Consider the following 26,140-nt stretch of genomic DNA (forward strand, 5'->3'; position numbering starts at 1 on the left):
ATGTGTGTGTTGAAGCCCAATTCCTATCCAATCCCTTCCTCTCCCAATTGTTTCATAAATAGGCAATGAGACTAAAATAAATCAAGGAGAACAAACTGCAAACTTGGCACCATTCCGCCGCTTTCGGACCTGTCACTGACTAGCCAGCCTGTCCCTGCAGGCCAAAAGGTGCCTGTGTGATGTCCTACCAGTGGGAAAATGGGCAGTGACTGAAGCCAATAATGTTCTTTTGTGTCATGGACAAGACACAGTCTGATGAAGCCTATGCACCCTTTTCCAAGTAACACATTGGAGTATGCAACATAAAATATACAGGATTACAAAGGAAATCGAACATATTTTCGAATCACAACATATTTTCAAAACCAAACGTATAATATAGTGGTATCCATGCTTCTTTACAAACAGACATGGTGTCTGGGACACCGGCAGGACTCAGGCTTCCACACACAAATCACAGCCTGTCCACATCGGGGTTCACTGTGTAACTACGTGCATTTGTCAAAGGGCAGGGGATTCTTTCCTAAAACTTGTGACTCTTACTGTATGTTAATTACACCTTAAGAAAACTGTCTCATAAAAGTCGTGGAGGGAGTCTAATGGCTACAATTTTGAAGTTCTGATCCAGTTTTACGATAGCGGTAAGCACACTAATGCGATGTGAAAATGGCAAGGATTAATTTGAGCGACAAGTTCCCAGGTGCTGGTGACCCTGCTGGGGTTTGCTGTTTTATCCCAATCACTGAAGTGTAAAATTTCAGTGCAAGGTGAGCAGAAATAAAGACGGAGACATTTTCCCCAGTTTGGGCTGATGGCCCTCATAAAACCCATCCACAGAATGGAGGACAGAGAAGGTAGTGAGGCCGGTTGCAGCGGGGGCAGATCAAGAGCTGCGTGGGTGTCTGTGAACAGGCGGAGTGTCAGCGGCCATCAGCCATCAGATGCAGGGACCGGGCGGAGGGGCGGTCCAGATTGAGGGTGTTAGATGCAAAGAGGCATCATCATTTACCTCCCTATCCCGCGGGGCATCCAGAAAGTCGCATCTCCTCCAGCTTTTCCAGACCCTTCCGGCCCCAGCTGGGATTCTCCTCCACCAGAGACCCCAGCCCCCCGCCCCGGTTCTGCTCGCTCAGCCCAGGCCAGGGCTGCAGATCATCCGGTGCGGTCCCCACTTGGGCTCCGGGCCTCCGCTTCCTGCAGCCTGAGCGCTGGGGTCTCCACGCCCCAGGCGCCACTGCTGCGGGTCCACAGCCACAGTGCGGATGTACCCAGGCCCGGCGCGCCCCAAAGCTGCCTGTGACAGCGCCGCCCCGGGACTCCCGGCCAAGCCTCCGCCTGCTAACGCCGCACCGCCAGCGTCCACCTGACCACCGTCTAGGGGGACAGCGTGTGTGGTCAGAGAAGGAAGAGTAAAAAGGAAACGCCAGCTCCACGCCCGAGCCTCGCGCCGCCGAGCGCTCCACTGCAGCTGGGATGCCTGACGCCCACTCCGGGGGTGTCTGCAAACAGTCCTTCTGGTGGCGTGGAGCGACGACACCACGACTCCTCACTAGATCAGCCCTCCGGGGCCGGCCAGCAACCGTGGTCCTTCCACTGCCTTTTTCCCCGGGGCAACGTAGAAAGAACGACATGGTCGCGCGCCCACCACTCTGTGTCTGAGCACAGCTCCCCCGGTGAGAGAAGGTGCTGTTAGTGCGCATGCTCCCCTCACGGGGGTCTCCCGGCAAGTTTTGAATCCAGTTTCTCAACGGGACCGCCTCGCGCATGCGTTTATACCGCACTGGGTTCTCTCCCAGCAGGAGCAAGAGGCTTCACGAGCCGGAAGTTGCTCGGCTTTATCAGTTCCCCTCCGCCCAGGCAGAAGCTCAAGCTCCGGGACAAAGGTTCCGGGGCTGTCCTGGCCTGCAGGTGGCCCAATGGAGACCGAGGCTGAGGATGGGCTGTGGATCCGCCGCCCCTCGCTGGCCTCTTCCTGGGATGCCACAGGCGGGGGCCTGGACCAGAGCCTCCTTGTCACCGGAGCTGGTGTCGGAGCGCAGGAATTGGAGTGGGATGAGCTGCTGGCGCCGCCTGCCCCAGGGTGCGCCTGGCCTGCGGGGACGGGCTGGCTGCCTAGTGAACAGCCACGCTCCTGGGGGCGTGGTGAGGGGAGGAGGAGGGGAGGGGGGCGCGTGAGGGGAGAGGGTCTGGGCCCGGGATCCGGAGCGGATGTGGTGAAGGGTCAGTGCAGGGAGCCAGGGCCGGCGTGGGTGACGGACAGGGCCTGGGTGGCTGGGCCACTGCAGGGCGTGAGTGTTGGGCGCAGGGGCTTCTGGGAGGGTCACTTGCAAAAGGCATTTCACACAAACGCGGGTAAATCCGTCAGGTCAGCCCTTGAGTGCACTTGTCACAACTGGAATCATCCTCTATTCCCCAAATAAACAGAAAGCTCCTGTCCACCTCCTGGCAACCAAAAGAGACGTTAAAAAGTGTCAGCAGTTGAGAATCTCTATTCTCTTAATTTTTGCAACAGATACACTCTGTCTTTTATCGTATTGTGCTTCCCACTGTTCTGCACAGAACTGTCTGGTGAGCTTTAAATTAAATGAGAAGCAATAACGGGAGATTGAGTACGATGTTGGTGATCAAGGGAAAACGTAGGAGAAAGCCCTGATGTCTGAAGTATCCATTTCTTGATGAATTTGTACTGAGCATTTGTTGGGGGCTTGGGACGGTGCATGAATCCCAAAGGCAAATGTCAGTGAATACAAGAAATACGGCTTAGTAAGTGGGTTAGTAACCGTGTTCGGAGAACTATACTGTATAATGTTCTTATGTTCTTTTCAGCCAGGATCCGGTGATTTTGGAAAGGAGCCGGAACAGCCCAGAGGAAACTCCCTGCTTCCTATACCTGGGCTGTGACCCTGAGGGAGGTGAAGAAATGGTTTCTGTTGGCATTTTAAGTTCGGCGAGAAATATGGAGGTGTATGTAGGAGAGGAGTACAGTGGAACCAGTCGGGGCAAGACTGTTCGTGATGTTCTGGAGAAGAGGTTTGTGGCTTCTGCGTGTGTGTGTGTTCTTCTGAAGTAGTGTGCTTCTTTTCCTCCACTTTGCAGGATGCGTTGATTCTCTGACATTGGTGCCAGGGGTTAAGGGGAAGAAGATAGAACACACCAGCAGGAATAGAACGTTAGACTTTTAAGGTATCTTAAGACGGTCTAGATCAGCTTTCTTATTTTCATAATTAGGGAAATTTAGAGCTAAGAGAGGGGCAGTGACTAGAGGGCTGTACTAGTCAGTCACACTATATAGGCTGCCTAGAATGTGGCTCTGGTTTGGCCTTCAACTTGAACTCACAGTGGTCTGTTTTCTGGAAGTTACCTTGGCAGGCAGTCTGGGACTCTGAACAGTTTTGTTTTTCTTTTGAGAGGAAGACATTGCATGTGTCACCCAGGCCCGAGGCTGTGCCACTTCGGCCAATTTAATCCATAATCCATCCTGTTATAATTTGATATTTTTTCTTTAGGCTCTTACACAAAGATTCTACCCTAATCTCTTCTTAATATAACTCAAAATATGGACTATTTTATATATTGTGCATATGGAAACTAAAAGGTACATTTATTGAGCTTTACTCTATGCTCTGTGCTACATGGTTTTATATACATCATCTCATTTAATTCTCTTACTAAGGTAGAAAGAGGAGGCATAGTACTTATTACCAAGTCGCTCACATAGGGAGCCCCAACTCTTTGTCCCTTGTCAGACAAATTGAATCTCGGGGTTTAAGTAAGGGCCGAGAAACTGTTTGTTTTTAAGTATAACTATTAAAAATGGTAATACAAGTAAAAATAAATTTAAATCCTATTTTATTTTTAGTGAACCTGAAATTATTTTCTATAAAAAGTACTTAAAATTGGAGTCTCCCAGTCTTGCTTGTAAAATCAAGGTAAGTCATCACTAAATTTTAACTAATTTGATAACTGCAAATGCTTTTGTATAATTTGTACTTAATTTCTGTTGGTTTGGTAATACAGTTAATCCAACTTTGTTGTAGATTATCTTTATGTAAAACTATACTGTTGAGACAACCACAGGCAGTTTTGGCTCCATTATATGTGTATATTAAAAAAGGAATTAGAGAAGTTATAGAGAATAGCATCTAGAAGTTAAAGGAATTTGGACTGCTGTCTTGAGTATAAAAAATAGGTCGAAGTGAGCTTTTGTGATGTGTGAAATGTGGAGGAAGGGTTCTGAGCTGGACATCATAAACCCAGAATATTAATTCTGCTTTGTTACATACTAGCTGAGTAACACTGGGCAGATCTCATTATCTCTTTGGGACCAATTCATGGATAAATTAGAGCGCTAAAAAATTAATCCTTCCTGTGTACGCGAATGTTCATAGCATCATCATTTCTGATAGCCACAAGGTAGGAACAGCCCAAATATTCATCACCTAATGAATGGGTAAACAAAATATGGTACACCCATGAAATGGAAAAGTACTCAGTAATGAAAACCAATGAATTGCTGCTTCATACTACAAGCATGGATGAACCTTGAAAATAAAAGAAGTCAGTCACAAAGGATGACATGTTGTATGATTCCATAGATGTATGAAACACCAGAATAGGCAAATCCATAGAGACTGAAACTCAATTAGTTGTTGTCAAGGGCTCGAGGGTAGGAGTTGGGCCGCCGGGGAATGGGGAGGGAAAGCCCATGACGTAGGGTTGCCTTTGGGGCGATGCTCCAAAATCGTGTCACGGTTACACAACTCTGCATATCCTCGTGTGCTAAAGTGTATACTAAAGTGTACCAGATTGTACACTTTAAATGGTTGATGGCATGTATAGTATATCAACCTTTAAATGGTTGATGAACTATAGTATATCTCAGTAAAAGCAGGCAGGTAGTATATCTACAGAAGTGATTATTCCAAGATGCTGTTTTAGATAGTATATAGGAATAGCTCCCAGATTTATTTAAATAAAGTGATTCATTCAATATGAAATATTCAACAAATATTTGAGTGCCTACGGATGGCAGGTATGATAGTAAGCATATAGTCGTTAGCAGTAATATAATAAACTGGAGTGACTGCCCTCACGTTGCTGAGTGGGTGAGACAGACAGTAGGCCAACTCAGAGAGGAAAATCTGCAATATTTAGTGGTAAGGAAAGATACGGGGATTAAAAAGCAGAAAGGGGGTCGCAGGGAGATTGGGAGGTAGGAATATAAATTTAATGGGGAGGTTCCTTAGTTACTGCGGACAGTCACCTCTTTGGTACCCCACATTCAGAGTGTTTGCATCGTGGATATGGTTTGACCTGTACCTTCAGATTACATATGGGTGGTTCCATGTGTCTCTGAAGGTAAGTGTTTTTGTAACTGTTCTATGAAAGTAACTGGCAGAGCAAAGGGTCGTTTCATTTAAGAAATTCTAAATCTACTAAAGCTTGTTCGGGGGCAATAGTAGGTGAAAGTTACAAATAATAGTTTCTGAGGCACATTTCTGAACAATGCTATAGAAGCCAGAAGAGCTGAGTCCTGGCTTAACTTATGCTGATTGGTTAGCCCTGCGACAAACTAGAAAATCACCCTTAACCTCATCTTTTCTGTGCACGAGCCAGCAGGTAATGTTAGACCATCTTGACTTTTGCTTAAAATTCTAAATCGTCAAACACTGGCTTTTGTTTAGGATTTCAAGACATAGGTTGCAAGATCTTCTGAATATCCTTATTTTGTGTTAAATTATAGCTAGCTGTGGTGTGTTATCTTTTTTAAATAGTTTATTTTTATTTTTTTAATTAAGAAAAGGAAACTTTATTTACCCTTTTTGTATAATATATATTTTTTCAGTTTGAAAATAACATTCTTTTACATAAATAGTTCTTCTAGCCTCATAATAAATTGGAAGTGCTGACTTTTACAATTTTAGGGAACACTTTAACATGAAAATGTATTTGCTTTCCAAAATACTTCACTACTGCTAGTTTGGACAAAAAAAATAAATTAACCTTAAATAGTGATTATTACTTAATATTATTTTCCCTGGAACCTTTTTGTTTTACGATAGTTGCTCTCCTTTGGTGAAAAGCAGCGTGTGTTCATCAGCAAAGTCGTAGTGCACGTGAGACCGGCCTCAGCACGTCCTTCCGCACGCTCTCCCGTGGTGGCCGCAGGGGTGGACCTGCAGCGGGTCCAGACCATCGTGCGCTCCATGGGGTCCACGCTGTCGCCTGGGGCTCAGCAGCTGATGAGCATGGTCAGCTTCCAGCAGCAGGTGAGCGGGAGGGGAGTTTTCTTCTGGACACCAAAACTTTTCAAAATTAATAGCTTTTTATAATATGTACAGACTTAAATTTTTCTTTGAGCTTTTATTGTTGATTTGCCTATTATCTGTTTACTTTAGTAAAAATCGCATTTTGTAGACCTGTCTCACAAAATGTTTTTGTTACAGATCTTCACAATTTTTCATAAATTTAGTCACTCGCCCTTTCAGCCAGTATCTGCTACCCCCCTTCTCAGTGACTGAGGCACGTTCTGAGCACTTGACAAGGTTTAAAGATCAGTTTTCTATATCGTGTCTTTAAGGGTCTTTATAGTTTTATTTTTGTAGGCCTTTAAAGGAGAAGGCTTGGATCAGGCAAGTAAACTTGGAGGGATACAGTTTCACAGACAGAGAATGGTATGCGTTAAATCTTCAATATTAAAGGGAACAGGACATAGCTGGGAAGTGGTTATACGTTCGTGTGTGTGGGGCCAAGAAGTGACAGGAAGTTTGCAGTAGATCAGAGCTCAGTCATAGAGGGCTTTGGGCGTTGATTTTTAAGTCTGGAGGGGTTTTCGCCCTGCATTTCAAAGACGTGCTACTCCACGCTGTGTGCAGGGTGAACCAGAGGAAAGGTGATGCTGTCCAGGGTGAGACGACAAGAAGGAGGGCAGCTGCCCATTACTCCCTCGTCCCCACGAGGGTTCGTGAGGGTCAGATGACGGACACAGCAGCCTGGTGCCGGGCTGTGAGCTGCCAGCATGATGGCACTGGGAGGGCTTGACAGCTAACTAACTGGGTGTTGGGATTGTGGGTGAGAAGGAGAGGGAGCCGTGAAATTGATGTTGTTAGAGGATGACACCAATAAGACACATGGAGCCCACGAGAGGAGACTGCCTGGGAAAGAAGGCTTTGAATGTTGGAATTCTGAACATTAGAGTGAATAAAACATGGGTGGGGGATGTTGTGAGCATCAGGAACACAGGTTGGGGGTGGCGGAGTGGAAGGGAGGGTTTGGGAGGTGTCCCCTAGCAGAGGACAGGGACACCTAATGTTGCAGAGTAATGATAGCGTACCTCCTGTGGTTGTGTTGAGGGTCCAATGAAAGAATGCGCATTGCCTGATTCTAAATTACTCCCAAAGGTGGCTGTCATCGTTATTAACAGTGACATTTACTTATTTCCTTGGCTTAGAATTGCGTTTCCATCGGAGAGCAGCTCCAGTCGGTTTTGGGAAAGACTGTGCTCACTCGAGTGATGGGCCTGCAGGCGTCGTCCCCGTCGGCAGTCTGGGACAGGTCACCCTCCACACCTTGTCCTTTCAGAGCTGGGCTGAGTCCTGGCCACGTGACTGGCGACTCAGAAGCTCACACTGACAGAAGGACCCGGGCACCCGCTGGAGGGAACAGGACAAACCTCGGAGAGTGTCCAGTCATGCCAGCAAACTGTTCTCTTCCTGGCGGTGACCTTACAAACGCGGTGTCTTCTTTCCTACCGAAGAAAGCAAGTGACCACTCAGGTACACCGGACTCTGAGCTGCTGCCTCTTCTGCAGAATCTGTGCGGTCAAGTTAATGGGCTCCGTGTGGGCCATAAGGCAGGGCGGCCGGGCACCATCGCCAAGCCCAGTGACGGCATCACTGGTGTGGGGTGAGTATCTATTTTAAGACAAACATCGTCTGGGTTCGGTAGATGGGGGAATGAACGGAAGGGAAAAGATCCGTCTCAGGGAGTGCTGCCTGAGTACTGGATGAGTTTCCAAACATAAATTCAGGAGCTTTTACATTTTACTGTTAACAGACTTACAAGGAATCACCATTACACACAGTGGAAAGAGGTGTGCAAAAGTAGAGGTGTTGCGGACTTCTCGGGGATTTTTGTGAAAGGGTTACAACCGCCCAGTGGCGGTTGCAGGGGAGAGTTATTTGCATCAAGAGAGAATAGCTGTGGAGTCATGATCTGTACCTGGTCTTTATTTGGATCGTTTGGCTGGGTGTGTGAGCCATGCCATCGTAGCAGAGTTTTCTATTTAGATCGTCTTTGACCTAGGCTAATTTTGGAATAATCACAACTATATTAGGATGACCTTTATTTATAGTAAACAGTCTCTTATCCCCGGGTTTTATAATCCCATGTTTTAGCAGCATACATCTAAGAGATAGGTAAGTATTTAGTATATTCCTATCCTTTACATAAACATAGCTTATCAAAATAGTGTTCTAGACTGGAATTAGGACTCTGGCCATAGTTTTGGCTTAACCACTTTGCCACAGTCTTTAGTCTCCCTTATTTTAGAGTTTTCATCTGAAAATGAGGTAGCAGCATTAGTTGGGAACTAAACAGCACCACCTGTCAGCGGGATCTAACTGACATTTGGAGAAAACCCCACCAACAGTAGCAGAAAATGCATTTTTTCCAAGTGTCCATGGAAGATTTACAAAGATAGATTATATCTTACAAAGTAAACCAAAATTAAAAGGATTGAAATCCTACAAAGTATGGTTTCTGACCATAAATTAATCCTGTCCAACTAGAGATTGATGAAAAGGCAAGAAAATTATCAAACATTTGGGGATTAAATAATCTATGGTTCAAGAAGGAAATCTCAATATATTCTAAATAATGTATGGTTCAAGAAGGAAATTTCAACGGACACTTTAAAAACTGCATGGGAATGATGAACACACAACAGACCAGACTTCTGGGGGTGCAGCTGAAAGTGCTGAGGCCGAATTCACAGCGCTGGGTGCCTGTGTTATGAACTGGGAGAGGTCTCAGTAACACAAAACCGGAACACTCAGCCACGATGAAGTCACAGTCAGAATGACCCTACAACCATCCATCAAACTGAATTTTTCATATAAAAGCCCAGCAACATAAACCCAAAGTTTGTTTATACAGAAATGACAAAGTGGAGGTCAACAAGATATGAAGTGGAAACTACAAAGAAAATCAAGCAAAATGCTGGTTCTTTAAAAATTTCAGTGACATTGATACACTTCTAGTAGGGCGGGCTACCAAGTCTGGCCAAGAGGACAGAAATCACCAGTATCACAAATGTAACAGGAGATATCACTACAAGTTCTCGGGCCATTAAAATGGTGAGGGAATATTGCCAATTACTTTGTGCTCATACATGACAATTTAGAAGAAATGGATGAAGCCCTCAAACACCACAAACTCCCAGACTCAACCAAGACGAAACATACAAACAACATGAGGCCGCCCTACAACCACCGGAAGTGCTAGATTCACAGTTTGAAAGCGCATGGAGAGAAACCTCCAGGTCCAGCTGGTTTCAGTGCAGAATTCCACCAAACATTTAAAGAACACCAAATGTATACACTTCCAAAGAATAGAAGAGGAGGGGAGACTTCTCAATGCATTTCACAAGGCCAGTACATCCTGATACCAAAATCTCATTGTTCTAAAGACAATGAGATTCATGACAATACATATAAATCCATAGAAAATATTAACTATAGAAGTCATTAAAAATATATGAAAACTCCTGGCTGGTGTAGCTCAGTGGATTGAGCACGGGCCTGCGAACCAGACAATCGAGGTTCGATTCCCAGTCAGGGCACATGTCTGGGTTGCAGGCCAGTTCCCAGCAAGGGACACATGAGAGGCAACCATACATTTATGTTTCTCTCCCTTTCTCCTTCCTTTCCCCTCTAAAAATAAATAAATAAAATCTTAAAAAATATATGTATGTATATATGTGTATATATATATATATATATATATATATATGAAAACAGAATATATGCAGGATCTATAAATTGTACATTATAAGATGCTAATGAAATGAATCAGAGAAGACCTAAATAAGTGGAGAGATGTACCATATTCATGGATTTAAAGACTCAACATAGTAAAAACATCAGTGTTCCCCAAACTGATGTATTTCTATAAAAAGCTGAGGAGGGTTTTGTAAACATAGGTAAGATTATTCTAAGATTTGGAAATGGAAAGATAAAGGAACTAGAATGGCTGGAATAATTTTGAAAAAATAAAGTGAGAGAGATCATTTGATCTCCAGACAGAGCCGCAGTACTCAGACTGTACTGGCCGAGGGACAGACGTACAGATCAGTGCAACAGAAGACACAGGAATGGCCTCACACAAGTGCGGCCGATTTGTGATGAAGGCACAACAGCAGTGCCACGGGACAGGGACAGTCTCTGTGACCCACGGTGCAGGGGCCGCTGGGTTTCTTGTGGGCCAAATGTGGACCACGACCTCAGCCTCATACCTTGTGCAAAAACTACATCGCAGTGGATCATGGACTTCAGTGTAAAGCACAAAGCTATAAAACTTTTCTAGTGGTACTTGGGAGAAAATCATGGGAACCTAAGACTTGGAAACGCCTCCTTAGAAATGACACCAAAAGCAGGGTAACTGAAAATTGCTGCAGTGGACCCATCAAAATGCAAAACTTTAGCCCAGTGAACTAAAATCTAAACTAAAAACTGGGGGGGGGGGGGATATTTGCAAATAACAAGTCCAACAAATAAAATATTTAAAATATGAGGGGGCAAAAGTAAGCTTACAGTTGGAAAGCAGAGCAATAATTAATAAATAATACTACAAGAATCACCCGCGGCCCTGGGCGGGTGGCTCATTCGGACCATCATCCTGTGCAGCAAAACTGTGGGTGCAGCCCCCAGTCGAGGCACCTAGGGGAGGCCACCCATTGATGTTTCTCCCTCACATCAGTGTTTCCCTCCCTCCCTCTATAAAATCAATAAAAACTCTATCCTCAGCTGAGGGTTAAAACAAGAATAAACTGTTTCATGTGCTTATAACTGTAAGCCTTTTCCCCCCACCCTGTATGTAAAGAATTCTCAAAACTTAAAATTTAAAAAAAAATCCAGTTGGAACATGGGCAAAAGACATAAGGAGACATTCACCAGAGAGGACGTACAGATAGCAAATAAGCACATGAACAGATGGTTGAGGCTGACCCCCTGGCTATTAGGGAAATGCAGATAAAAACCACAGCAAGGTAACACTACAAAGTTACTCAAATGACTAAAAGAGAAAGCTTAAAAATGGTAACAGTACCAAACGCTGATGGGGACGTGGAGAATCCGACCTCTCATATGTTGCTGGTGGGGATGTAAATGGCACAGCCAGTCTAAAAAATATTTTGGCAGTGTCTTGAAAGTGAAACACAGTTACCATGAGACCCAACAGTCATATGAGGTATGTCTGGAAAGTATCCAGCCATGGACTATGAAAAATAGAGACATCTGTTGAAGAAGATACAAGAGTCATTGTACCAAGGATAATGACACCTCAGTCCCCTTCGAAGTAGGCACTTTGAGACCACACGGTTCTCCCAGTCACCATCAGCTGCCCCTTCGCACTTTTCTGAATCTCATCAGCAGTCAGAAATCACTTCCCTTTCAAAATTAATTCTAGTTTTAGGAAAAGCCGGAAGTTGCAGGGCACCACATCTGGGCCGTAGGGGGGTTGAGTCACTTGGACGATTTGATGTTTCACAAAAAAACTGCACAAGATGTGATGTGTGAGCAGACACATTGTCATGATGAAGCTGCCAATCACCAGTTGCCCATAACTGCAGCCTTCCTCATCATCTGAATAGTTTCTGTGGAGGAATGTTCAAGCTTACCACAAAATCTAATGTAGATTCTTTGCTCTACTCACTCAGTCATTTTGAATGCGATGGCCACACAGTACGCATGCTCGCTCAATGGCATCTACCTCCCCCACTGACTACTGTGGTAGAGTCGTCATTGCTCACAGATGTGCCATTCGGTCCACTCTCCTTGGCTGCCAGGTTACATCTATGTCATGCAAACCGTTCTCAGTATATTAACAGTGGCTGTACTTTCTCTGGACAGACCTTGTACTCCTGGGCATTTATCTCAGAGAAATGAAAAGCTCATGATCACACAACAAAAACCTGTGCATGGTTATTCATAGAAGCTTTATTTGTATGTAATAGCCCCAAACTGGAAACACTCAAAATGTCTTAAAACGCTTGAGTGGTTCAACAAACAGTGTTGTATCCAAATCACGGACACTAATCAGCAATTAAAAGGAATGAACTGTTGATACCCACGAAAGTCAGGATGGTTCTCAAGGGCATTGTGCCGAGTGACAAGAGGCCACACGCTGCATGATTCCATCTGTGCAGGCGTGCCTCGGAGGTGTCGCAGTAGAGAGTGTGGTAACACAGCGAGTCGTAATCTTTGCTGGTGGTGGCTCTGCCGTTGATTTGTAAAAGATACAACATGTGTGAGGCACAGGAAAGCAAAGCACCATGAAATGAGGTCTGCCTGTATAAAATGATGGGGACGAAGAACGGGGTTGAGGTCACCAGGTATTACAGACGGAAGGGACTCAGGAGTGGATGGGACACTAAGGGGGTGGCAGGGGGAGGGTCTTTGCCGTTAAGGAATAGTGTTGCATCTTCACTGTGATGTCCACACGCGTGTGTGCACGTGTGAGAAGATGGCGCATACACACTGTCCTCACGTCAGTCTCCTGGATTTGATAGGAAAGGTGAGTAGAGGGGTGAGGCAGGGCCATGGGGGCCACTGGGCGAGAGGGGTGGTGGGGACTCTGGTACCTTCACAGTTTCCCGTGGATCTGTACTTATTTGAAAATAAAGTAGAAAACCTTCATACATTCTAGAGTAGGTGTTCTCATATGTTATGATCTTCACACTCTTAAAAATAATTGAGGATTCTAAAGAAACCTTATTTATGTCGATTATATAAAATATTTATTTGTTTAAAAATAACAATAAATCATTAGATAGTAACATAACTTTTATGAAACAATGTTTTAAGAAGTTCAGTGAGAATTTATATAAATTTATGCAAATCTATATTAGCTTTTGTTTGCATTCTCAAATACGTTGCATTGTAGCGTGTATAATCAGTGTCTAGTATGACCACAGTAGAAGTAGTCAGAAGAAAAGAGTTAATCTCTGAAAAAATATTGATACCCAAACCTACTACCTTAGCAGACTCTAGGAAACCAAAGACTAGGCAACCACACATCCCACGTCAGTCAGCCAAGCAGTGACATTTTATGTGGTGTAGACTCTGGAAAATGTCCTGTACCTTTGGGAGAATATAAGGAGGATACGTTCAAATGATAAATTAAGGTTGTTATCAAAGTAACTTGATCATGGGACCCCTGAAAAGCCCGTGGAGATGCCAGCATTTTCTGGCGTAGTAATCTGATGCCAGCTTCTAAAGCTCATCCGTTGTGAACTTTAGAAACCGGCGTGTTTTTTATTATGTTTTATTGGCCCAGTCCAGTTACATTTATTTTTAAATGTTTTCAAATTAGAGCAGAGCCTTCCAGTAGTTCAGTAAGGTTGTGGGGATGAAAAAAGACACAACTTGAAATTGCTTGAGAAAGCACTGCATACGTGGAGACCTTAAAAAATAATTTAGCAAGACCAGTTTTGATCTGGAGTTCAAAATCAAAAAGACTATTTCCAAAGACTTGTTCTTTGAGGGTAGAAATTCTGTCCTCATTTCATATTCTCATTTTAATGGTTTGCTTAAATGTTTACCAAGTTAAAGAAACAACGCTTTGGTCATTCCGGCTCGTGGTTGCCTATTGTGTCTGTTTTAGATTCTAGAAATGTCATAAGGAGACAGAGCACAGTTGTGACAACAAATTTCAGCATTTGTATATTGGCTGCTTGTTGTACATTTTGGTTGTTTTTGTTACAGTATTAGAGATAGTTCTTATATTGTTTTTTATTTTATTTTTAGAATGGGCGAGCAGCCTGTTTGCGCCTACTTGGAAAAGATTCTTTCTAAAAATGTGGACCTGATGGAAAAGAAACTCATGGACCACATTGACCAGCGGATCCGTGCCCTCCAGGAGCACGTGGATGAGAAGATCGCTTCGCTGGTGGACTTGCTGCAGAATCCCCGCTCCCCACCCACCTCCCCACCCACCACCGGGACGCCTCTGCAGCACTGCGACTCCGATTCTGGGGAAGGGCTTTCAAACGGAGAAAGATGAGTGCTCCCCATGCACAGCGGACTGCAGACTTTTACCACATATTTATTACAGAGCGCAACCCAAACAGCTCAGAGCAAGTATCTGATGTCATCTCAGGTTTATCATCTTACTTATGTAAGTGACCTGGAGGCTCATTTGAACTGAACTTCTTGTAAATCCGGAACTGTGCACTATGAGTGAACCTGATTGGGCCGTAAGTTATATTTTAAATATATTTTATTGATTATTCTATTACAGTTGTCCCATTCACCCCACTCCTCTTCCCTGTCGATAACCCTCCATGTGATCTCCATTTTTGTGATGCTGTTCCTGTTCTAGTTGTTTGCTTAGTTTGTTTTTGTTTTTGTTTTAAGTTCAGTTGTTGATAATTGTGAGTTTCTTGTCATTTTACTGTTCATATTTCTTATCTTCTTTTTTTAGATAAGTCCCTTTAACACTTCATATAATAAGGGCTTGGTGAGGATGAACTCCTTCAACTTGACCTTATCTAAGAAGCACATTATCTGCCCTTCCATTCTAAATGAAAGCTTTGCTGTTTGGAGTAATCTTTGTTGTAGGTCCTTGCATTTCATGACTTGGAATACTTTTTTCCAATTACTTCTTGCCTGTAAGGTTTCTTTGGAGAAATCAGCTGATAGTCTGATGGGAACTCCTTTATAGGTAACTGTCTCCTTTTCTGCTGCTTTTAAGATTTTCTCCTTATCTTTAATCTTGGGTAATATGATTATGATGTGCCTTGGCATGTGCTTTCTTGGGTCCAACTTCTTTGGGACTCTCTGGGCTTCCTGGACTTCCTGGACTTCCTGAAAATCTTACTTCCTTTGCCAGACTGGGGAAGTTCTCCTTCATTATGTTTTCAAATAAGTTTTCAATTTCTTACTCTTCCTCTTCTCCTTCCTCTAAGGTTGGAATGTTGGAATGTTTAGAGTTGTCCCAGAGGTTCCTAAGCCTCTCCTTATGTTTTCGAATACCTGTTTCTTCCTCCTGCTCTGGTTGAATGTTCATTTCTTCCTTCTCTAAACCGTTGATTTGAATCCCAGTTTCTTTTCCATCACTATTGGTTCCCTGTACGTTTTCCTTTATTTCACTTTTCACAGCCTTCACTTTTTCCACTGTTTTGCAACCATACTCAACCATTTCTGTGAGCATCCTGATTACCAGTATTTTGAACTGTGCATCTGATAGGCTGGCTTTCTCTTCATCACTTAGTTGTATTTTTTCTGGAGCTTCGATCTGTTCTTTCATTTGGGCCATACTTTTTTTGCTGCACCTGTTACTTAGTAAGGGGCAGGGCCTTAGGAATTCACGAGGGTGGGGCAACCCACGTAGCTGCGTTGTGGTGCTGTATGTGGGGGAGGAGTAAGAGAGGGAACAGTGGCACTTGCTCAGATCTCAGCCAACTCTCAGTTACTTTCCCCACTACCCACAAGCTAATTAGACCCTTCTGGTGCTGATTCCTGTGTGGGTGAGCTTCTACGACTCTGTGGGTCTCTCCAGCAAACTCTCCTGTAAGTCTGGGAGTTTCTCGTGCATCCTGAACCCCCACAGGTTTTTTCAGTTAGAGGTTTTGAGGATTTATTTCCCAGCGCTGGAAGCCTGGGTTACGTGGTCTGTCTCACTCCCCAGTTGTTCCTCCCAGTTTATCTGCACGGAAGTGTGGGACTGCCTGCTCCGCCAGCTGCCGCCTCGCCAGCCCCAGTCCTCTAGCCACCACCTTGCCGTGAGTCCTCTCTGTCCCGGCTGCCTGCTCCACCCCTCCTACCAGTCTGGATGAATGTCTCCTCTTTAACTCCTTGGGTGTCAGACATCCATGCACCTCAATTTTCTGTCACTTCTGGTTGTTGTTTGTTTTTAGATTTGTTACTGTCTTTCTTTGGTTGTGTGCAAGGAGGCAGAGTGTATCTACCTGTGCCTCCATCTTGGCTGGAAGTCCCAGGTCATAAGTTATTTTGTTTGCAAATGGTTTACTCTTACAGAAATGTATGCATACTTCTGTGTTGTTTAAGTGTTTAATTTTTTTAAGGATTTCTAAAGCAATGTGTTTGATAGAAGTATGTTTTATTTATAAAAAACCTTACTTCATAGGACTGGAAGTATGAAAAATAATGCTCGGAGTATTTGATAATTTTTTTTCCTAATTGTGCTCGAAAAATTGGATACTGAAGACTTGGAACCTTTAACATTAAGGTTTGTGCCGTTCATCTGGGATAGTAAGACGCGGTGTTTGGCACCTCCGCACACACACCGGGACGCTGCAGTGTTTGCCTCAGCAACGTGCAGCAGGAGACAGGAAAGAAGTGTCAGACCCAGCCTGCTGCTTGCGAGGATCCTAACTTTAGATTTACTGTTGAATGTAAAGCAAGGGAAGTTGCCTCGTTTTGTGTCAGTCAACCCAGAAAGCGTAAGGAGCTCTCCTTTCCCGAGCCGATCGATGCAGTTGCTCGCTCCCGAGCCCTGTCCGGGGACGCAGCCGCACGGAGGGGTGAGGCACGTGACCCGGGGAGGCGGCCATCGCTGTGGGCTTAATTTTCAGAAACTGTAACTATTGCCTGGGTGCCAAAGGGTGATGTGTTTGTACCTAAAAAGTAAATATGTCCATTTTGGATACTACTTAGCTTAAGTTAATAGAATTGCCTTATTTCCAGTGACCCTTTCTTATTTGTGTACACCTTACTCAGTTTTGTGATACTGCACAGGAACACGGAACACAGGACGCATTGCTACCACAGCCAGTGAGGGTTTGCACGTTCCTTTTTCTAGTCTTTTCTAGTTTGTGGGACATTCACAGCATTTATAGCTACAAGATTGTATTTCCGTCCTGGCTGGTGTGGCTCAGTGGGTTGAGTGCCGACCTGTGAACCAAAGGGTCGCTAGTTTGATTCCCAGTCAGGGCACATGTGTGGGTTGCAGGCTGGGTCCCCGGTTGGGGGCGCGTGAGTGTCAACCACACATTGATGTTTCTCTCCCTTTCTCCCCCTTTCCCCTCGCTCTATAAATAAATAAATAAAATCTTTAAAGTAAATAAACACTTTAACAACTATTTTTTAAAAAAGATAGCATTTCCTTTGTCATTCAGGATCAATGTGTCTCACTTCGGACTGAGCCCTTCGTTAAGTCGTACATCTTCTGGTGTTTGTAGCCTCTTCACTGATTACAAAATGCCTCGCTGCCAGTGTAGCCCCGATCCCCCCCTTCAGAGCCAGGACCACAAATGGAAACGGGTTGGTGGTTGAAGATAATGGCAGATTTTCCGGATGAGGAGATACAACTGGGGAGCAGGGTCACAGTCTTTTAAAAGCTGTCTGGCAACGTGAAACTTAATGTACCCATTTAATGGTTTCCCCACACACGCTATGAACTCCACGCGGTTCAAACTTTGTTAAGTGGAGCATGGGGCGCCGGACAGTGGTCCCCATTTAACAGAAGACGACAACAGAAGTTGAAACAGAGGATCCTCACTGTCAGGTCCTGGAGGAAGTACAGGGCCCGGTTTGAGGGGACACGCTGGGAAGTCCGAGTGAGGGCCTGGGGGCACATGCTGGGCCGGGGGGTGGAGTGCTTCTGGTCCCAGGGCTAAGGCTGGGTCCGTGGGTTCACACCAGAAAGGGTGGGGTTTCGGCAGCTCCGTGGGGAAGCCTGGGGGAGACGGCTGGTCACGAGGGCTGTTGGGGGGTCACGTCAGGAACACAGCCTGTAACTCTAGGCTGGAACTGCGCACTTGCATGAGGGGTCGAGCGTCGGTTCAAGGCCCCCACAGGCTGCTTGGCCAGACAGAATGGACACCAAGGCAGCAGGTAACTCAGGGAAGAGGCTGGCTTTCTGTTTGTCCTTCATTTTATGCCCTAACTGATAGCTCACTGGCAGCCGCACTTGCCGACGCCCCAGGGTGCTGAGACGAGGGCGTCTGCAGGGCGACGTGCAGGAGCGGACGGCGGCGGCCCGAGACTCGGTGAGCGGAGCTCTGTGCTTCCGTCTGGGTTCCAGGGGCTTGTGTTCTTCTCAGTGGGATGTGCTTTGTGAATCCACACCCACAAGGCCGTTCGCCCAGGTCAGGTTTCCAGTTTGTTTGTGTCTCTGTGTGTGTTTGTTTTGGGCGAAGTACCCATCCTGTGACCGACACCCAGGTCAGGTGGTTGCAGACACCGCGACACCTACAAAATCTACAAAATCGCACCTCTGGGGGCGGAGAGCAGCCCGGATCTCAGACCACCGGGAGGAAGCCCGTGGGCCCCCCACGCGGCCCGGGTCTCACCTCGGTGCCTCTTCCACGGCTCCTCCCACTCTGCTGCCAGGGCTCGCATCTTCCCCTTTGACCCCTGCAGGCCCAGGAGCTCGCTGTGGCCCCGGCACTGCCCTGTGGAGTCCGGTGTTGCCCATGGGAGAGGACCCGGGGGAAGCCCTACTCCCTCAGCGCCACTTGGTGCTCAAGGCCCTGGGGACACAAGCGTCGGACGGACAGGGCGCCCTCAGATGTCAGCACAGCCCGGCCGGCCCCAGGGGAGGGGAGGCAGCCGCTCTCTCAGAGTCTCCGAGCGCAGGGCCACGCAGTGAGACCCAGGCGGAACTGACCACCAGGAGAACGTTTGGCTCCCTGGCAGACATCGCGGTTCCATTTTCGCTCAGGCTGCTTCCTAAACAAGATTTTTGACTGTTTTTTCATCCCAAGCATCTAGCAACAATGATTCCCCTTCCTGTTCTGTTGTCTACATGCCTCCTTTTGATTTTCTACTCTCACTCTCCTTATATTGTAAAGTAGTTATTACAAGCTAGTTGCTCCAAGTCCCACAGTGGGAAATACACAGAGTTAAGTACATTGATATCTAACAACAACAAAAATGCCAGAGGCAGAGAGGATTATTGTCAATACCGCATTTATTCCAAAGTACATGAATGTTATACAGTACATTGTAGAGTGGATAAAACTTGACTTGAATAATAAAAGTCTACTAAGGAGGAAATATTGCTCTTTGGATATTTGTGCCCACCAAGTCAGAGACCCTCATTTGCATCGCAGAAGCATGGTGGCAGGGGATCAAAGTCGGCCGGCAACTTACATTCATCACAGCACTGGGAGTTGAGATAGGACCCAGCGGTTACAGATGAGGACACAGCGATCTTGTCCCTAGTGACCATGAATGGATTACTTTTTAAGGCCAAACAAACAGGTAGCTTTGGAGCCCTTAAGAAAAGACAGACACACACATGGGATTAGAAATTTCTGCTTAGTCCATTTCTTACAAAGTCAAGGGTGTCTGAGAACTTCAGGACTGGAGCAGCCAAACATGTGACACCGGCCTGAGATGAACGCTCTCTGCCCCTGTCCCAAGTTCTTACCTGATTTAGTCCCCTCCTTAGATGGCTAGAAATGTAAAATCCGATTATAGCAACTAAGGGAGAGTGGATTGCAACTGTGGGCCACCCAGCTGGTAACTGCGGGCCCGCTAAGTGCAGAGCATGATGGGGAAGGTGCCAGAGTCAGCTGTTCCCCAGGTTCTGGAATGTACCTTCTAGCTCACAGGTGACAGGCTTACCTTCCCTAGAATGGGAACATCACTTCTTCTGACAACGAATCCTTCCATATTTGAAGGGCCCTCTCCCCAGAATTCAATTACCTGTCTGATCTACACTCCTTTTCAAGGTCCCCCAGGATCTTCACACAGCTCAGCTTCCCCACAGTCTTACAGGCCCACTTCACCGTCCCCAAGGCCATGGGCAATGAGTGAGTGAACACGGTGAGAGCCCCAACTCAGTCAAGGGGAGACCAGCTCAGCCTGCCCTCTGAGTGTACGGGAGGCAGAGACTCAGGGACTCGGCCTGCCCGCAGTCTTCAGTCTGCAGTGCCCGGGGCGCAGGGAGGGCCCGCCCCTGGGGTGAGTCCAACAGCTGAGGGTGCACTCCAGGAGGTCAGGGGACAGCAGGGAGCAGTGACACACAGAGCCACCTGCCCGCCAGGCTGAGAACTCTCCCCTGTGAGCCCACAAACCCAGGCCAGGAAGGGAAGAAGCCAAGGTCCTGTACTCACCTGCCTTTGCCTGTTCAGACCTGCCCTCTGCCTCTGACCCCAGTCAGGGTGTGGCCCCAGGGCAAGGAGTGGCCCTGCCCCAGCAGAGAGCCCCAGGTGTCCCATGGGAGGGGTCTCATTCACTCCCTCCCACCCACTCACTCACTTCAATACATCGATCAGTTTGCACAGAAGACTGGTGACATAGGACATGAGGACAAATATGGCGACCAGTAAGGCGACACCAACGGCAGTCATAATCCTGATGTCGAACATCTTCCCGTGTAGCACCTGGGAAGGAAGTGCAGGTGGGCAGTGAATAGGGCTCCCCTCCCCACAGGGCCATGCAGCAACTCAACGCGCTTCCTCCACGGGAGAGAGAATGAACCCCAGACCACAGCACCTCCTGCGTGCGAACCACGGAGGGGCCCGCCAGGAAGGGCTCCGGGCCCAAGCTGACCCAGCGAGGGTCAAGGGTTGATCTGTGGATGACAAGCGACTGAAATGCACAGTCACACAGAAGTAACTCCGCAGAGAAATTGGGAAGAATCTTTTGTCTTTCACAGGCAGTAACGTGCATCTGTGAGTAAAAAACAGGCCTGCACTTGAGCACATGGCTTTTTTACCAAATTCCTGGGTCTCATGAAATGCATTCACTGATAGAGTCGGGATCAACCCCTTGCTGTTCATCTGAGTTAACAATATTTTAAGAGCACAACCGAGGAAATAACTCTTTCCCAAAATGCCACACTGTACAACACTGAGAATAAGCAAACCCATTTTGTAAGTGATGTGTTTTAAGGAAAAAAGGTTTCTAATTCTCTCATGACAATTGTCATCCATCTCATGGTTTAGGGAGAGCATCGGAGCCCCCATCTCTCATTCTGTCCCCAGGAAACCACAGGCCTTCCTGCCATTTTTCTTGCTGTATCTTCCCAGGAAGTCCGATTAGTTTGGAATAAGCCATTTACCCAATTAACTCTCTGTAACGAGAACCATGAGCCACAGAAGAAGAATGAACAATATGACTGTCAAGCATACTTACTACAGTCAAACCATCCAGCTCTGGATGAAGGCCAACTATAAATTTTTTTAATCTTTAGGGAACAGGGTATTTGATCGAACCTGTCATTTGAGAGAGAGGGATCTCATCACCCCAGTTAGGAGGAGTCCGGTCCGAGGTTGAAGAGCTCCCTTCGGAAGCACAGCCACCGTCCAGCCCCACCCTCGACACCACGGGCTGTGTGACATCAATGCCCTGCGCACCGGCTCTGTTCCACAGAGTTCCGAATTCTGTTCCATTTGCACTCGGACATTAGCCGCCCTGACATGGGTCCTGTTTTGAGTCACTTCACTCAGAAGTCTTTATCTTTTCAGTCTTATTTCCCTCTCCTTTTCAAAATTGGACTACTAATCAAAAGCAGGTTTAAGATTACAATTTTAAAATTAAAAACAGAAATGTGGGGAGGCTAAATAGGCTCTTATACTTACAAAGCTTCTCACACACCCCTACTGGGGACCGGCCTGCAACCCAGGCACGTGCCCCAACTAGGAATCGAACCAGCGACCTTTCGGTTTACAGGCTGGCATTCAATCCACTGAGCCACACCATGCAGGGCCTAAGATGGTTTCTGATAAAAAAAAGAATGAAATTCTGCCATTTGCAACACTGTGGTTGGACCCAGGGGGTTTTATGCTAAGGGAAATAAGTCAGAGAAAAAGAAATACCATACAATTTTACTTCTATGTGAAATCCAAAAAAACAAAACAAACTCGTGTATACAGAGAACAAACCGATGGTTTCCAGATGGGACCAGGATGGATGAAAAAGACGAAAGGGGTTAAGAAGTACAAATTACCAGTTGTAAAAATAGTCATAGGGATATAAAGTACAGCATAGGGAATATAGTCAGTACATAGCTATGTATGATCCAGATGGGTACTAGCCTTGCTGGGGTGATCACTTGGTAAGCTTTACAAATACCTAATCACTATGCTGTACACCTGAAGCTAACATGATATCGTATGTCAATTATAATTGAAAACTAAATTTAGAAGAAAAAAAGATGGAAGGCTTTTATAGAAAGAAGGGTGGGACAAGGAAGTCATCATCAAGAAAAAACTGCAAGTTCATTAGATGAAAGGAAGAGTTGGGTGAGCACATCTCCTCATTGGCTGAGATGCAGTGTTTCCACTGGTTGGGCTTGTTGCTGGGCAAGAGGAAGATCTTCCTTTTTCCTCCTGGAGTAGTAACGTAGCTGCACTTCCTGTCCGGAAGTTAAAGGAATGTCTCTTCCTGTTGGGGTGTGTGATTGATGTCTTCCTGTAATAGAAGAAGAGTGGTGGAGCATGACAGCCCCTTCCCCAGGTCTTCCTGACTTGAGTTTCAGTTGGTTTCCTTTATTAATTTTCACAATAATGAAGATGAAAGGGTTACAGATATGAACGTTGTACAGCAGTGGTCCTCAACCTCCAGACCATGGACCAGGGCTGGTCTGGGCCTGTTAGGAACCAGGCTGCCCAGCAGGAGGTGAGCTGGAATGTAATGCACTTGAGTCGTCCCAACACTAACCCCGACCCCACCCGTCCATGGAAAAATTGCCTTCCACGAAACCAGTCCCTGGTGCCAAAAAGGTTGGGGACTGCTGTGGTATAGGATACTCGTTCTGGTCAAGTGTGACTGATTTAAGATACTCATACCCAACCAACCTAGTAATTACATGAGGAGACTCCAGGTGCACAAAAGGTGGCTTAGATGCATTTCTCTCTGCTCCTCCCAGTGAAATATGTCTGTGATCCCTGGAAAAAAAAAAAAACAGCAAAGGTCAACCAAAAGGGAACTCTGAAAGCTGGTGAGAGGGAAGCCAGCTGGTTAGGGCCCCCGGGCCTAGATGAGCAACGCAGCACCAGGATGGAAGGAGCTGGCCCGGGCATGGTGGGTCCCAACTCTGTCCCTAGCAACAGAAGGTGGCGGCTCGGGTGGGTATGTCCCCCTTGGGTTTAACGTGAGTCCTGCTGATGAGACTGGGCAGGTGCCAGGTGGACAGTGTGGGAGCCCTGCTGACAATGAGTGGCCAGGGGGAGGTGCTGGGCTTGCTTTCTGGTTTCCAGAGTCCTCTCCTCCATGGAGAGACAGTGCGGTGGGCAGTTGGCAGCTCAGAGGGGATCCCACTATAACAACCATCTTTGTCCCCATAGGCCAGGCATCCTCTTCTCCTGCCCACATGGTACCAGGTGGCTCCAGACTGGAGAATGCCCCTCTGTCCTTCAGGCAGCTCTGTCAGGGACCTGGGACCCCGTGGCACCAGAGAAACTAAGCAGATTTACACAACACCGTGAAGCCGCGGAACATTAGATGGCTCTTAGAACCTCATTCCACAAAAGTGGGCCAAGTCCTGCATATTAAACCTAAGTAGGTGACTTTGTGATGAAATCAAAGATTTAAATAGGACCCAGAGTCTCCTAATATAACAGCCAAATTATCCAGGATCCAATGGAAGTCACCAGTCAGACCAAAAACCAGAGAAGAGCTGCATGAGAAAAGAGGCCAGCAGCAAGATAAGTTAAATGTTGGAAACACCCAAAAGGATTTAAAGCAGCCATCAAACGTCTTCAACAATCAGTAACAAATGTTCTAAAAAAAAAAAAAAATAGAAATACCCGCAGAAATGGAAGTTATAACAAAAGAATCAAATGGGAATTATAGAAGTAAAAAGTACATCAAGAGAAACTAAACAAAAACAAAAACCTTCACGGGATGGGCCCAAGAGCAGGGGGAGATGACAGGATTGAGTCAACAAACTTGAGGACAGAATGAAAGAATTTACCCAACCGAAACAAAAGTGAAAGTTTTAGGGGGCTGTGGAACTACAATAAAAGATCAGCCTTGGAAGAAGAGGAGAAAGAAAGTGGAGCTGAACGAGTTTTTGAAGAAATGGGAGATAAAAACAAAAAAAAAATCTAAAACTTACCAGATATGTTAAAGACACAAACTGACATTCAAAAAATGGAGAAAGCCCCAAGCAGTGCAAAACCAAGAAAGTCCAAGGCAAGACACATGATAATAATCAAACTTCTGAAAATTAAAGACAAAGAAAGAAACTTGAAAGCAGCCAGAAAGAAACAGCACATCACCTATAAGGGAAAACCAATTCAAATGACAGTGGATTTCTCATCTATAACCATGGGGGCGACAAGGAAGTAGCATACGCCATTTTTTGAGTGTCAAATGAAAAGATTTGTCAACTTCTAATTATGTATCTGGCCTCACCCCCAGAGTTTCCTATTCATACATCAGAGGTGGGGCCTGAGAACTGGCATTCCACATAAGTTCCCTGATGCTGCTGGTCCCTGAAGCAGGCCCCAGGACCACAGCTCACTGAAGTCACGTACCACATAGTAACGTTGTTTGGTCAGTGACGGCCCATGTATATGACAGCGGTCTATAAAATGGAGCAAAAAACTCCTCTCACCTAGTGACTTCACTTCATAATGTCTGATTTATCTACGTTGGTGGTGATGTTGGTGTGAACAAACTGCTTTGCCAGTTGAATAAAAGTATAGCACATATAATTATGTACAGCATACTTGATCATGATCATCAGTGACTTACGGTTCATGTATTTACTATACTATATTTTTTATCATTATGGCAAACACAGGGCTCGTGGGCTGAATCTGGCCCGGCACCTAGTTTCTACCCAGCGGCACTGCCAGGCTCCTTGCCCCTAGTTAAGGAGTAGTTACATTTATAAAATCCTAAGATTACATTCGGCCCTTTGAAGGCAACTGCAAGGCTGATATGGCCCCCGGTGAAAGTGAGTTTGACACCCGTTTTGGAGTGCACCCATTCCACTCAAGGAGGTGTGCTGTAAAGCAGTCGCCGTGTTACGTATCTCGTGTTCACTGCCTCTGCTGACTGCGTCATGGTACCTGTGCTCGATCTGACCTCGTGTTGTCTGTACAGGAATGCACTGTACAGGCCCGTAGCCTGGGGGCCATAAGGTGGACCACACAGTCTAGGCCTGCAGCGGGCTGGCCCATCTCAGTCTGTGTGAGTGCGCTGTGGTGTTTGCACGTGGCCAGATCGCCACGGGATGCCTTTCTCAGACCATATTCCATCGGTAAGTGGCACAGGGTTGATTGACTTTGAATGTGACTTCCTTAGCACCTAAGATAGGCCAGAGAAGAGGAACTTCCAAATTTATGGAAATAGTGATGATATGAGGAAACACAAGTGTCATTCTACAGTTTAGGAAGGTAGACGACAGGAGAGTAGAATGAGGGACACGAAAGTTGAACATTTACGGGGCATCTATACACCAGGCCTGTGCTAGGGGCATCATGTTCAAAAGTGTATACACTTCATAGAGGAGAACATGATATTCCCCATTTCACAGACAAAATAGTCTCCAGGGTGGATGCATTTTTATTTTAGGGGCAAATACATCACCCTTCGGCACCCAGGCAATAGTTACAGTTTCTGAAAATTAAGCGCGCCAGTGAGAGCCACCAGCCCCGAGTCTCGAGCCTCTATCCTTTGGTGCGGAGCCACAGCAGGCGGCACTGCAGGGTCCTAGGACCGGGCTCTGGGAGGGAGCGCCTGCAGTGGCTCAGGAAAGGAGAGCTCCTGACGCTTTCTGGGTTGAGCTAAGACAATGTAACTTCTGTTGTTTTGTATCAATCACTAAATCGGAAGTAATTTTTCTAAAAAAGAACAGGTCAGTTTTGAGTTTTCATGTCCTAGCTATAGCCACAATATGATAACATAAAATGAATGACCCAAATGGAAACTAACTTTATAAATGCCAAGCAACACAGTTAACTTTTTATTGAAATAAACAATAATACAACGTAATT

The 26,140-nt window shown here is 46.0% G+C and overlaps 1 protein-coding gene across 2 annotated transcripts; it reads left to right on the top strand.

The window, feature by feature from the left end:
• The first annotated feature begins 1,654 nt into the window (after positions 1–1,654).
• On the top strand, positions 1,655–17,320 carry LOC119059527 (ATPase PAAT-like). 2 transcript variants are annotated; one of them, XM_037159198.2, is made up of 6 exons: positions 1,655–2,080; positions 2,827–3,030; positions 3,860–3,929; positions 6,063–6,269; positions 7,451–7,905; positions 14,025–17,320. In XM_037159198.2, exons 1-6 carry the CDS (start codon positions 1,917–1,919, stop codon positions 14,278–14,280), a joined length of 1,356 nt encoding a protein of 451 aa, XP_037015093.2. In that variant the 5' UTR covers positions 1,655–1,916; the 3' UTR covers positions 14,281–17,320. The 2 variants fall into 2 exon arrangements, with proteins under 2 accessions (XP_037015093.2, XP_053524545.1); XM_053668570.1 differs by having other exon boundaries at positions 2,000–2,080; positions 2,831–3,030.
• Positions 17,321–26,140: the final 8,820 nt, after the last annotated feature.

Source organism: Artibeus jamaicensis, unplaced genomic scaffold (genome assembly GCF_021234435.1).
Source record: "Artibeus jamaicensis isolate MK-2021 breed Jamaican fruit bat unplaced genomic scaffold, CSHL_Jam_final contig_490, whole genome shotgun sequence".
Lineage (NCBI taxonomy): Eukaryota > Metazoa > Chordata > Mammalia > Chiroptera > Phyllostomidae > Artibeus > Artibeus jamaicensis.